This window comes from Xenopus laevis, chromosome 8L (genome assembly GCF_017654675.1).
Source record: "Xenopus laevis strain J_2021 chromosome 8L, Xenopus_laevis_v10.1, whole genome shotgun sequence".
In the NCBI taxonomy this organism is placed as follows: domain Eukaryota; kingdom Metazoa; phylum Chordata; class Amphibia; order Anura; family Pipidae; genus Xenopus; species Xenopus laevis.
The window spans coordinates 17578279-17593143 of NC_054385.1; the positions used below are offsets into that span (position 1 = coordinate 17578279).

The 14865-nt window shown below is 37.4% G+C and overlaps 1 protein-coding gene across 2 annotated transcripts in view; it reads left to right on the top strand.

The window, feature by feature from the left end:
* LOC108698872 (adhesion G-protein coupled receptor D2) overlaps positions 1 to 14865 on the top strand; it is an 81631-nt gene that overhangs the window by 15204 nt on the left and 51562 nt on the right. For both annotated transcript variants that reach the window (XM_041572492.1, XM_041572491.1), the window contains 9 exons: positions 2620 to 2892; positions 3201 to 3312; positions 4371 to 4490; positions 5300 to 5420; positions 7270 to 7381; positions 8871 to 8929; positions 10949 to 11078; positions 12684 to 12787; positions 13385 to 13487. In XM_041572492.1, coding sequence (XP_041428426.1) covers positions 2620 to 2892; positions 3201 to 3312; positions 4371 to 4490; positions 5300 to 5420; positions 7270 to 7381; positions 8871 to 8929; positions 10949 to 11078; positions 12684 to 12787; positions 13385 to 13487 — 1134 coding nt within the window. The remainder of the gene's footprint in view (positions 1 to 2619; positions 2893 to 3200; positions 3313 to 4370; positions 4491 to 5299; positions 5421 to 7269; positions 7382 to 8870; positions 8930 to 10948; positions 11079 to 12683; positions 12788 to 13384; positions 13488 to 14865) is intronic.

The window sequence follows — 14865 nt, forward strand, 5'->3', positions numbered from 1 at the left end:
CTCTGTTAAGAGTCAGAACTCCAAATTACCCCTTAGGGATAAACTGCATTGGAGATTTTGTAGGATGGTGTTGGATTGACAAAATGCATCCTACAAGTTGGATGTAGTTTCATGGGTCAAAATATAATGAGATTGATACAAAAATGTACAATCGACATGACACGACTGTTAGATGACAAAATCTAATGGTGTCTGACCAACCTTTTTTTCATTGGAATACATTGACTGTCGGCTGTAGATGCATAAACAAATTACACCATCCAACATCCACTTATCTGAATTTTAGCTACAGGGGGGTCAAATTTTGTAGGATCCTACTAATCTACAAATGCATGGAGTTGCGTGGTGTTGGATGCCAATATCAGATCAAATCGGACCCACAAAATTTGATCAAAGTCTCCCATGTAGTTTTACCCTTACAGCCCTAGCTTCCAGAGAATGTTTAGTTCAATAGAAGTAGGAGGATATGCTAAGTTACCGTATAAACTGCATTTTTAAAAGTAAATACTGTAATTAATGTGCATCGTGATTTATGAACTAATGCAATACATAGAACCTCATTTACAAAGGTGGGGCAAAGTACAAATTGCTAAAAAAACTGGCACAATGTGTGCCTGTTTTCTACAGTTTGCACCTTATATGCATGTTATTCTGTGCACACAACCCTTGGATAAACTCATGCAGCAAAAGTAGCACTTGCAAGAATTGCATGTGTGCATTGTGTGGCACACTTGTGAGCTTTAGGGAGCAGTGACAGGTGGGGGGCATTTTGCCTGCTACTGTTTTTCACCTGGCATTGGCAAACAAAAGGCCCCCGTGTCAGAGATCTAAGGGTAAATTAGTACATGGTTGGGTGTATCAGGGTGTGGCCATGATGGATCATTAGTGTAGGCTTTCTCTTTTTTTCCAGATTGTATAATTAACACATTTTGACTAACACATTACTCAACTAGCCATGAAACTCTGGTGTCATTATAGAGACAGACTTAATAATTACTGCATAATTATTCCTCAGCATGAAAAATTTCTGCAAACAAATGTTTGTTTGTGGGCTGTCCCAGGCCACACTTCTTGTAGGGTCCTGAAAAACAACACTTGAATATCAAGGGAGAATTCAGTTCTTAACAACAGTGGGATATTCTTTTAATGAGGCAAAAAGAGCTCGGTGAAAGGATCTAAAAGGCATCACACAGGTTTTCTGAATTCAACTTAAACTGTTTGCTCCGCCATAAAACAATGGGTTATATATATATCAAGGCCTTCATAGCCAGGTATATTTGAGAAAAGGGGTTTACAGCCAACAAATAGTGTCTCGTGTTTATGGTAATTCCCTTTTTAGCAAATCTGTTTGCCACCTTGTGGATATTTACATTTTCAAGTGTGGGTGGCCAGCTGAGACGAGTGTGTTTTAGGTAAGCATTGTTGAAGAGGTGCATCTCTGATGAGCAATTGCTTTTAACTAATATGTTCTTTGTCAGGAATATCTGGCAAGCTGAAGTTTGTTGTTGGGCAGCCATAACGTGAGCGATCAGGTTAGATAGTTCTGCATTTTATAAATAATGAAACTAAGAGTGGTTTAAAGTGCATTTCTGGAAGCCTTTAATAATCCTCCCTTTTTGTTCCATTATTGTATGTGTGGAGACATAACCCTGTAGATGTTAAGTGGCCAAGAGAATTTATTACCCTACTAATTTAGAAAGTAACGTTTTTGGACTACAGTGGTGAATAAATGCTATGCTGTTGTTATAGTGCCCTATTAAAAGCCTTAATGTGGTCAGGTTAACTTTCTGCTCTGTGTTCGAACACAGCATGCAGCTACTTTAGAATAAGGCTACATTTACTAATACAATGAGTTCCTATGTGCAACCTTCATATAAATTCTTCAGTGTGTGAACAAATGCATTCCAAAGACCCTATCATATTGTTTTCTTAAAAGAAAGCCTTGTTTTTATATTTGTGAGGGGTGGTGACAGGAAGAACAGAAGAAAAAAGTATTTGGTTTTATCTTCCCTCTCTGAAGAGACAAGGCTGAGGCTGAGTTTAGAGCTCACCACAGAAAAAGTGAAAGAATTGTATTCACCAAATAGTAAACGCTAAAGGGGTTATTTAATAGGATCCAAATTTATCTAATTTTTTTATGAAAAAAAGCTCGACCGAACTCCCCTCCATGTATTTAAAATAAATCAAAAATATTGGAACGCAGAAAAAAAAAATCGAGAGAAAACCGAACTCGTACGAATTTTGCGGACTTTATTCCTGAATTGCTCGATTTTTTTTTTGGGTTATCGCCCGAAAACCCTGAATTTTTAGAATTATTGGGCTAAGCCCAGCGCAGACCACAATATCTTCAAATTGGGATATGGGCATCTGCCATTTACTTATATATGAACTCTACAGGCTTTTTGCAGCATAGGGTTATAAGAAATCTTGAAAACAAAGCCTGGTGGAATTAATGTCTAGTGTTGCACAGAAGAGCTTTATTTCCATTAGTTTGCCTTCTGAATATGCAGACAATATATATAATTCAAGGTTCATGTGTTTAAATAGAGTTCTTCTGTAGATCCCAAAAGGCTCTTTTCAGGAATACTTATGCTGCATAATGTATGTAATTTCTTCTAGATTTCTGAAGATCTTCTAGAGGGTGGTGTCCAACAATTAAATGCTTCAGAAGCCTCAACGTCTTTGAAGGCTATTGAGAAAGTTATGGAGACAGAAGGTAGTTTGGAGGACCCAGCCGATCTTCTTAGTGTCATCCAGTTCCTAAAGGGAGTCGCCGATATTGAAGCAGAAAGTAGTGCAGAGGATTTTGAGGAACTAAGCCATCATTTTGTGAAAGTCACTGGGGCAGTTCTTGAGCAATCTGATCCAATGTTGTGGTCTGATGTTAACCCGGTATGTGGCAAAGGCTTAATATTATATTTCTTATCTTTAAGGTTGTCCCTAGTTCCTTTGCACTCCAGAAAGTTATATAGCAGTTTAAATGCATAAAAATGAATATATGTATATGGAGCATTACCCGCATTTAATATTTTTTCATTCCAGTACACCTAAAGGTGAACCAGTAAATTGGGTCATATGAACCGTGGCTTCTCATGTGAGAAGCTTACTACATATTCTGGTATTCTGTGTAGCCACAGCAAAATCATCATATAATCGTAAAGGCCTACCTTGAGAAAGGTGCTGACAAATTTTTCTTTTAGATCATCAGAGGACCTATGACCCTGGTACGTAATGTTGAGAAAATGGCTTCCAGTCTGTCACAGATACTATCAGATGAGAAGAAAGAGATTTCTATCTACCACAAGAATATTGGTTTGTTTCCTCTTTTACTTTAAAAAGTTTAAAAAACAACAACAAGATCTCATATTTAGGGCAAAATGTTCAGCAAACCTGATAAACTATCAGTTCCTTTTGTTCCTTGCAGTAGAAAGCCATGCCAAGGGAAACAACGTTCTAAAATGTGATTATTTGTTCCCATGTTCCCTATTGAGGTCCATCATGTCTCACTGACAAATAACAATGGGTGATTGTAGCTGTCACTTTGTAAGATGTTAATTTGTGACTGTTGGTGTAAGAGGAGAACTAGCTTAGTGTTTTACTTTTGTCCAATCTGTATGGGAATGTTAAGATAGGTATAGACAAATACAAAAGATCCTCTGCACTCAACCCGTTATCAATATGTTTAGGACATTGAGACATTTTGTGCCTAAAACTACTAAAAAATGCCTTACCCTTTAAACAAAACAGGGATTGTTTGCAATATATTTAAGATGGGCAACTACGTCAGTTATCCCTGGTATGGCTAGTCCAACATAAAACTGGCATCTCATTGTACCCCTCATTGCCTAATGGTTTTAAAAATTGTTTAAACGGTTAGGCATTTTTAGTAGTTAAGGCACAAAATGTCTCAATGTCCTACGTATATTGATAATGGGTTGAGTGCAGAGGACTCTTGTATTTGTCTATATGAATTTTGTAGTCACAGTCTCATTGCACCCCCGCCTAATGGTTCTAAAAATTAGTGGTGAGCACAACTTTCCCTTGTTTGTTAATTTGAAGATAGGTAACACTTCTTGAGATACTTTCCCAAGAACAAGTAGCAAATTTTCATTGGCACTTGCTGGTGCTAGCAATTAGTTGGACTGCTGCTTGTAATTCTATTTGCATGTAGGTGGTCATTTTAAACATGTGCAATGCCAGCTGTTACGCCCAGTGGTTTGTTACTAGTTAAAGAATTGTGCCTATATAATGCTAATAATAACACATTTTAATTCATGGTAGACTAGATTATTAGTTACATAGGCAGAAACTATAACCCAACAGGGAAATCTTGATCAGCTGAACAGTATATTTGTTGTATTCCTTCACAGAAGTTGGAGTGAGACAAGTTGATCTGGATGCCGACAGTCATTTCTATAGGGAGCAGGGTACCGATAAAGTGGATCAAATCACAGTTCCCATGAAAGAACTTGAAGGAATTGCAAAAGGAGGTATGAAAGATGTGTTACAAATTTATTAGGATAAAAGACGATAGAAACTATGAAATGTTCATTGTATTAATTCATATAGCTGTGCCTTCCATGTATGGCAGTTCTGTACTACTAAAACCCATGGCTATTAATGATGAGTGAAACTCATGAGATTAGTTATGGGGTCAAATTAGTTTTGTCTGAGTTTATGGGTTCCAATGGTAAAGGGTGTTTAGGAAATTTACACACAAAGCATTATGTACAACAATTACTCTCAAAAGAATTTTATTTCCCTTTAATAAAGCTTGTTTTGTCGATAATGGGGCCCAACCCCCAGCATATTGCATATACAGCACTACCGAATTGGCATTTTTTTTTAGCTAATGCTGTGCATCAGCTTGCTATAAACATTTATGACATCTATTCAGGTCTGGACTGATATATAATAGGCCCTGACATTTCAGGTACATAGAGGCCGAATCAGCCCACACAGAGGCCCAAACAGCCCCCACCAGCCCACTAAATACTGACTTTCTATGGCACCTTATAGCAGCCCCTCTGGCATTTGCCAGAACCCACAGATTGCCAGTCCGGGCCTGCATCTATTATTCGGAATGCTTGGGGTCTGGGGTTTTTCAGATAAGGGAATTTGTAATCTGTAAATTTAATCACTATTTTAATTCTACCAAAAAAAACACTAACGTGGATTTAAAATTTGAAACCCAAAAATTAAGGAAATATTTTTAAGGAGAAGCTGTTTGGCGAATCAAACAAAATGGCATGTTCATGTGTATGTGAAAAGTATGCAATATGCAAATTATCTCTTTCAGATCATGTGGATGTTAAAGTGGTGAACACGTGGTTTGATTTTGATGCATTCCGACATTTATTTGGAGGATACAACTGTAACATCTTACCTGAAAATTCTGCAGTATCTGATGGAGGATACAAGTGAGTCAGGCTACTGTACCCAGAATACCCAAAATAAAATAATAAATATTAGGGAGAAGAATAGTTGCTGGTTTAGGAGTGTTTTGAAAATATGGAAATTTGAAGGGTCATTTATCCCCTCCTGCCGGAAGTGCTAGAATTCTATGAAAGAGGTGCCCAAAGAACGACAGCATGAAGATTTATGTAGTCAGTAAAATTGCATGCAGATGTGTACACCTTGTGTCTGCAAGGGATGGTTGCTATGAATGGGGTGCCCAGGCTATACCACTGCTTTTGGAAAGGCCTAGCACCACTTCAGTGATATGGAGAGTATACATTTATTCGAAGTTGCATTTCATTAACACCTTTTCTGCCAAAAATGTACTTGCCGTTCCTGAAATAACATAGTAACAAAGTAAGTTAGGTTGAAAAAACGACACACGTCCCTCCAGGGACGGACTGGACCGGCCAACACCCCCCCCGATCTGCCCCCCATAAAAAGCCAACTGTGCCGGACCTTGTGAATGTGCGCATGCGTGCACGTGGGCCCAGAGTTGCCGCATGCACGCGGGGGGCCCCCAGAGGTTTGGAACCGTGTATCTACTAGAAAACAAATTAAACATTAAATAAACCCAGTAGGCTGGTTTTGCTTCCAATAATGATTAATTATATTTTAGTTTGAGAATAAGGTACTGTTTTATTACAACAGAGAAAAAGGTAATCATTTTTTTAAAAAATTGGATTATTTGGATAAAATTTAGTCTATGGGAGACATTCCATTCTGAAATTCCGAGCCTACTGCATAATGGATCTCCTACCTGTATACTGTTGGCTATTGGTTGCCAACTCAAAATCTGCTGTTATATCTTGCCTACACACTGAAATCTATCAGGTACTTGTATAAACAGTATTAATGTTCTTATTGTCTTTCAGTTTGTCATTTTAGACACTAGAGGGTACTGTAATACCAGAATACAAAGTTAAGTTGAATACATGATTCAATATTCGATAAATTGAAATCCAAGTTCTTTAAAAGCAAAATCCACGGTGCTAATCAGTCCATCAATAATAAAAAGTGAAACCAAACCTAGAAATGTAGAATATCGAATAGCAAAGAAAAAAATCCTGTGCAAATATTGTGCCAAAAATATTGTGTCGAATGACATGAATGACATTAGACTTAACCTAGTATTGAACATGGCTCCAGTAACACAATTATCTACCCGGAAATCGGCGTGTTGCGAGCTGCCAGGGGGCCCTGAGGGGGTGCGGGCCCTGGCCCAATTGCACCTCCTGCTCCCCTGGTAGTCCTGCCACTGCATGGCTCATTTAAAAAACAAGCTTTATATTTAAGAAATTTGTATTTATCCCACTATTTATATTATACCCCTGTGTTTCCATACCTATAGGCCTTCACTATTGTGCTGAATGATTCATGTGCGATTGAAGTGTACTGTAAGTGCATTCCAATATTCCACCTATGCGTCATCCCATCCCTTGCAGGCATGAGGTGTACACATTTGCATGCCATTTTACTGACTGCATAAGTCTTTATTCTTTCATTGTCTGATGCAAAATTGAACTAGGTTTTCGATGGCACAATTTTATGGAAGATCTGGAAAACAATGTTGCAGTGTGGGTAAAAACATGGCAAATTGGCTCAAGTTCTGCTCTTTGGACTTCTTATTAGCCCTTATGATTTAATTAGTGAATTGCTCATTGCAACCTCAGATCTCAGCTTTCATTTTCAAGTATATAGTAGGCTTAAACTTAAGTTTGATTGGATATTATAGGCAGCTAAATCGCCTATATCTGAGGTGAAAGTGATATTCAAAATAAATCTTTGGCTGACACTATTTCTTTCTGCAAGGTACATGGGCACCTATCTTGGATCGGCTGTTATTTCTTCAACTGTACTTGTTGGATTCCAAGAAATCAGCACTTCTGTACAATACCGTCTGTGGCAAAGGAGCAAAATACCTGTAAGAATAAACAATGCTCACAGTAGAAAGAAAAAGTTCACTATTATGTTCGCCATAAAATAAAAAACAGAACTGGTGAGAATAGGGTTAGTATCCCTTAGAAAAAAAGCACAAATAGGGAATTGTAATTGCTAAACATAAGTATATTCAAGGCTGGTACAGAGAGCCTATAGTTATTCTCAATTTAAAAGTAAAGTATAAAGGCATAGTTTATTGTGTACAATGAACATTCCTTTTTTTTTTTTTATTCTGATATGGTAGCTGCAGTGCTGGTTTACAGTATGCGGCATTCTATCATGTTACCTGTATCAGGCTAAAGCATCTTTGACTGCATGAAGCATTAAACAAAAGGACTGTAGCCTTATGTTTCATTAATATCTACATTTTTCTGCCAGTGCTGAGAAACACTAGGAGTTTTATTTTGTATCTTCACTGGGTGTTCTCCAGAGAACATAAGGTTAAACATACATCTGAACTAAATGCTCCATATCCAACCAGGATCTGGATTTAACATTTATTTATTTATTATGTATTTATTAATTATAAATGTAAAAAACTGTATCTCGAAACAGTCTGCTTCCCTTATAAAAAAGAAAAAAATGTTTTCGGTACATTTTATTTTGATGTTGATCAAATAGAAAACAAGAGTGTTAATAGGGGTTTTACCACTATTGTCAGCAGTTATTGAAACAGGTATTGGATCCCTTATCTGGTGTCTTGATAGCCAGAGAACTTAAACCCCAGAACCTGCTGCCAGTTTTGGAGCTAATTTTACAAGCTAAGAAGTTAAGATTTGGTATTCTGTATTTCCATCCTTTTCTCCGTTCCTTCTCCTTTAGGCTACTGCCACACCAAGTGGATTCATGGCCTGTGCTTCTCAGCAAAATCCACTATGTGTGCCTGCACCCAGTCATGACCTCATATTAGACAGTTGTGCCTTTAAGATCTTTAGATAACAATCTACAATTCTAACTCAAAAGAACATCTGGCAGTTTAAAACTAAGTTCTTGGCAGTTGAATAAAATTGGTACAAGTTGAATAAAGCTGATATTGAAAGGCTGGGATCTCTGAAAGCAAATAATCCTCAGCTTTATTCCCTTAAATTTATTTTAACCTTTTTGGATTTGATTTAATATTAATGATTAATTTTAAAAATGGCTAACAAGCTTCATACTTGTGAGATGTTTTCGGTGGAGGCTTTGTGACTCAGAGTCAGATAGTCATCAAATCATCTCAGATTCAATGTTCCTTCCTTTGTATACTTTTTACCATGGTAAACATACTATTTAAGCAGGTACGTTACTATTCTACAAGAGGCAGAAATAAAGTGAATAGGTTTTAAGTGTCAGCACACAGGTAAAAGCAAATATTTTTAAAGGAGGTGTCCAGTTTCCCAGATTTTACTTGCACAACAGTAGGGATGGTATGATATAAAGTATGTTCCTATTAAAATAATTATTCCTATACCCGGGTTTCTCTTGTGTTGTAGAATGATTCTGGGACGCTGGAACAGAGACCAGTGTGTGCGTTCTGGAATTACAGTATCAAGTAAGAAAAATTTATAAATACCTTAAATAGGCAACTTAGACCTATGTTTTAAGTATTCTCCATCTAAAATGCATATGCTACATTGTTATCAGTTCCAATTATCTCACACTTTAATAGTATGTATTTTTGAGCTCCCTTTCTTTTTGTGCAATCCCTGTGGGTTGAGACGAGCTCTGTATCTCCATCCTATTCATATCTCTGCTGCCGGAGATCTTTAAAATACTAAGTAGGACCTTGTTGTATATGTGGATGTGGATTATGGAAACATTTGTAATATCCTTCTGAATATTAAAACATTTAGGCCAAATTTTCATTTCTGGTAAGTATAATTTGTGCAAAGACTTAAATTATGAGGGTAGACTGTCAAGGTTGGGGTTGTTTTCTCTGGAAAAAAGGTGCTTGCTAGGGGACATGATTATACTTTACAAGTACATTAGAGGACATTATAGACAAATAGCAGGGGACCTTTTTACCCATAAAGAGGATCACCGTACCAAAGGCCACCCCTTTAGACTAGAAGAAAAGAACTTTCATTTGAAGCAACGTAGGGGGTTCTTCACAGTCAGGACAGAGAGGTTGTGGAATGCACTGCCGGGTGATGTTGTGATGGCTGATTCAGTTAATGACTATAAGAATGGCTTGGATGATTTTTTGGACAGACATAATATCAAAGGCTATTGTGATACTAAGCTCTATAGTTAGTATAGGTATGGGTATATAGAATTTAATTAAAAGTAGGGAGGGGTGTGTGTATAGATGCTGGGTTTTCATTTGGAGGGGTTGAACTTGATGGACTTTGTCTTTTTTCAACCCAATTTAACTATGTAACTATGTAAATTCTGCTAAAAATGTCATGCTTTCAGAGAAAGGATGTTGAATATTAATTTAGCATTAAAAAGAAAATGAAAGTAAACTCAGGGTGCTCTTCTGTGCATGTTTGCAATATACTTGATTTTTTTCAATCTTTTTAAGTATTTAAGAAATTCTAGCAGTTTTCAAAAGGTACATATATCATCATCAGCCATTAAAGTCTAGTAAGGTGTCCTGTTTAGGGACTGTCTACTGGCAGTTCTTCAAGTGCCTACAGAGGCCAATCCAAGACCAGCCTATTTTGATACAGTGTGGACAAAACGGGGGTGGACTTATTATTCATTCTCTCCTTTCATGGCCTTCATTTTACGTTGCATCAGGTGCATGCAAGATTGCTGAATGAACCCAATTGCAAGTAAGAGGCTTATTTAGGAAGCTATGCCAAATGGAGGGAAGCAGCTCCTTCCCCCTGTCTTCCATCTGTAAGTTCTCTGGTGACTTAGCACATACTATGCAGAGCAACCTCCAGTTGGAGATACAACATGAACATGTATTTAACCTGTCGGCTCCTGGACCAGCAACCCTCAGGGAGAGCATCTGAACTAAAATTCCCATGTAACAGTTTTAAACTGCTGTTATCTTTTAAAGAGTCTGTAGAATTTTTAAATGTAATTAAAAAGGTCTGTGAAGGGTCTTGTTCAACCAGGTCATGGTATACCTATAGTAGTAAGTCAGATGAACCGGACTTGCTGTATTTTTTCTCTTGAAGGTATTTCGCTAGTCATCAGATTATCAATTATCTGAATAATCTCTGAATTTAGAAATTGGATGACTACTGAAACGTCTTCAAGAGAAAAAATTGAACACTATAGATACCCCTTTTAGCAATTAAATGCTATGATTTCTATTAAATATCCATTAAAATGCCCTTGCTGAGAAGAACTATTGAGGCAGACATTAATTTGCATTTGCATTTATTCATGAAGCAGGAATAATAAGCTATATTATGTGCACAGAAGAAGAAGTGATTTTTATGCAAAGCATCCTTTGCAGTGTAAATATATATAAGATGCTACTCACTCATTTTTGAATGAAAAGGTCCTCACAAATTTTTAATCAATGAAAATTATGATCGAAGGACACAAATCTAATATGAGCAAAACATGCCCCTATAATCCACTTTTATTCTTTCTGCCATTTTTTTTATAGCCCAGAAAATGGAGGTGGTTGGTCTACCTATGGATGTCATATTAAGAAGAGTATCCATCCAGGAGAAACAGTCTGCTTTTGTAACCACACTACCAATTTTGCTGTCCTTCTGCAACTTTATGATGTCCAGGCAAGGCTGCTCTTGGAGAAAGGGGGGGGGTGTTAAATTGTTTTTATATTTCATGAAAAGGTTTCAGAATAGAATTACAGGGGAGAAGCAGGTGCTAGATTTCCAGCAATTGTTTTGGTCCAGGGTTTCAAGGAATAAGTATGGTCAGTTGGATTAACCATGTGACAATGTAAAAAAACTAAAAGGCTCATGGTAGCATTCACAAGATTTCTAAATAACAGCCAAATAAAAAATGTACAGACATCATGACTTTTTGGCAGGTTACAGAGAACTTTAACAAGGACCTAGAAGGCAATGTTTTCTAATGAAAGTAAATGTATAGTTGTGGCTCATTTCTTTTTTCCTCAATTTCCTCTTGTAAGGTTTCCAAAATATAATTTATATATATATATATATATATATAGATAGATAGATAGATAGATAGAGATATATATATATATATATATATATATATATATATATATATATATATATATATATATATATATATATATATATATATATATATATATATATATAAACATTATTGGTATGATTATTGGCATGATATGCATTCAGATTTAGTTTGGAGAATATCTAGGACCGCAAATACTTGTTCACCCCAAATATAACCCTGACCTTCACATTGGGCTTTCAGGAGTGTCCCCAAATTTTACCCCCAATGGCCTCCAGAGTGGGAGGCCCCAGGCTCTGCTCTGCTTACATTTGATGCCATGCTCCAAAGCTTAGAAACCAATGCTGTAAATTAATTTTTTTATAGATTACAAATAGTTGGCTTACCCAAAGACACACTGAAACTGCATATTTTACTAACTTATGGACATTAATTGAGGGAATTTGTCAGTTACACAATTCATAAAAGCATGGGCATAAACATATTTCATAGAAAATGTATTCAATTCATTGAGCCAAATGTTAAGGATTCAGCTAAATACTGCCTTTTTATCAGCCTATTTTAAATTACAAAATTACATTTTGATTTCACTATAATTGCTTTAAGGGAGGCACTGTAAAATACAAATATAATACTATATATATAATATATAGTGGATAATGTACCCCCTACTGTAATTTATAAAGATATTATAAGTGACTTCTGATATCTTTATAAATTTCTAGTAGGGGGTACATTATGCATTATAATCTACATTTTGTGGGGGGGTCTGGAGGGGGGTCGGCGTTGAAATTTTGATCGCTGGTTTCCGTTTTGGGCACGCCGGCGTCCGTTTCAGAAGTGCGGTGTCAAATTCCGACGCACTGTGTCAAATTCAGCGGCCTGGGGCCCCTGTTATAAACGGCGCGTTCTGACGTCAGAACGCGCCGTTTATAAGTATATCATTTACAGTCTGGTCCCATAAGGAAATGACCAGACTGTAGATTATATATAATATAATGCATACCAATGTAATTATTTCAATTTTGGTGAAAATAGGTGAGGTATGGGTTTTGAGGTATGGGTCATTGGTCCAGACGGTTGTGATGCCTGTTGTTGTGACACAGGCCTACCAACCATCAGTATAAACCAGCGCAGGACTTATTTCCCTTGATGTGAACACACAGACCCAGATGTAGAGATGAAGAGATTATTTCTTCCTGTCCACACAGAGAAATCCGGATGAAGAGTGGACTCTGAGGACATTAACATTTATTGGCTGTGGAGTATCTTTGTGCGCTTTGCTGGTGACATTCATTCTCTTTCTAGCAGTTGGGTAAGTCTTCATGTTCAAGATGGTTATGTAAAGGCCTGACTTAACATTAATTCAAAATGTCAATCATTAGGCACTCAAAGAAAGCCAGCTAGAACTGCACTCATTGCATTTCATTTAAAGACAATCATCGTTCCCATCAACTTTAATTTATTAGAAGTGACCCGGACTTGGACAGCAGTACTCCTGTTATACTTAATGATTGGCTCCATCTTGAAATACCATGTTTTGCCATTCTGTAAAAACAATTCTGCATACTTTGCACCTTCCCTAGGGGTTGAGGGTTGCCCTCAATTGAAGAGGTAGCCCCAAAACACTGGCCACAAAATGTTGCTCTTGACATGTTGAAATTATTTCACCATGCATGGCCTTGCCCTTTGTGCATTTTTTTCTGTTGTAATTCAGACCTTTGCCTTTGAAGGGACTCCTGCTCTAAAGGAGGCTGGTTCAAAATGTGCTTATTCCTACTGGTATTATAAAATGTAGGGTCAAAACAGAGCTGAGGTCAGCGTGGGTGCAAAGTTGAAGTTTTTTGTTGTTGTTACCTTCCTTATATTGAAACTCCCCTTGTTTCCCTCTGACAACATTTCTTTATTTTAGGGTTCCTAAGTCAGAGAGAACGACTGTTCACAAGAACCTGATATTTGCACTTGCTGCTGCAGAGTCATTGTTGATGTTTAGTGAACTGGCGAAAAACAATGAGGTACCAAATCTGAATAAAATTATGCAAAGATTTACACTGGAACCTCCATCTAACTCAAAAATAATGCATGGACCACAATGCAATGGACTGCAGAGTGACTAAGACTCTTTATGGCATTATCGTTTTCACATTTAGGCCAATAGCACATGTATTTTGTCCCATCTGATATATCTAAAGCTGGCCATAGACTCAAAGATTCGCTCGTTTGGCGACATCGCCAAACGAGCGGATCTTTCCCCGATATGCCACTATCGGCATGGCTATATTGGGGGTAATTTGAACGTTCGGCCGTATGGCCGAACGATCGAATTACGATACTCCAAGGGGCTCCGACGGGTCGGCCGGTTAAAAATCAAACCTTCCCAATCGATATCGTGGCCAGATATCGATCGGGAGGACCCGTCGGAAGCCCCCATACACGGGCAGATAAGATGTCAAATTGGTCCAAACGACCGATATCGGCAGCTTTATCTGCCCGTGTATGGCCACCATTATACGTCTGCAGGGATTTCAAAGAACTGCATCAGTGGAGACATTCTTTTAGCATGTGCTTTCCCTTCAAATGAATGTTAATGCTCTGTTGAATAACCCTGTTGATGGCAAACACTGTGATGGACATCACTGAACCAACCATTTATGAGTTGACCAAAGGTCTGCAGCATCTGTCTATTGAATTTGAAGCAAATGAATGTGTGAAAAGTTGCTTTGACCACTGCAACTCTTAATGAGAGTACCAGTGTTGTCACACTATACTACTTACATACCAGGTTTTTCTGTAGCATGTAGAAATTAAACCTTTTGGCACTGATCATATTGTTCCACACTTTACTTGATATGAAGATCATGAATACCTGGTATACTAGAACTTTAGGAATGAGGTTGTTTCTTTTCAAACTTTGAAAAGAGACTCTCCCTTACTCATAGTAAAGTTCATAATTAACATTACAAAACTTTTTGGACTTTGTCCCCTGTCTGGGACATTGTGCAAATATCCACCGGCCTCTCTATTTTTGGATCCATACCGTCCCTACCTTGCACGTCATTCTGAGGCGCAATGTAGGAGCAAATAGACATGCAGCCTGCATTGGGACAGGAGTGAGCTGTGCTCTCTGATGCTGCACTTTTCACTAAATGCTGAATTATTCATGCAGAGTGCAGTGCCCAAGGGGGCACAAGTGCTTAGAAAATGAACACTTAGTGCTCTTGCAGACAAAGGTAGCAAACTATAAAAATGAAAGCTGACTGAAAGTTGCTGATAAAAGGTACTTCTATAACTTACGTAAAGTTAGTTTAAAGGACCAGTAACATAAAAAATTTTTTAAAAATTCGCTAGTATAGAATGAAAAAAAAACCACAAGAACAAATTAAACTTTTAAAT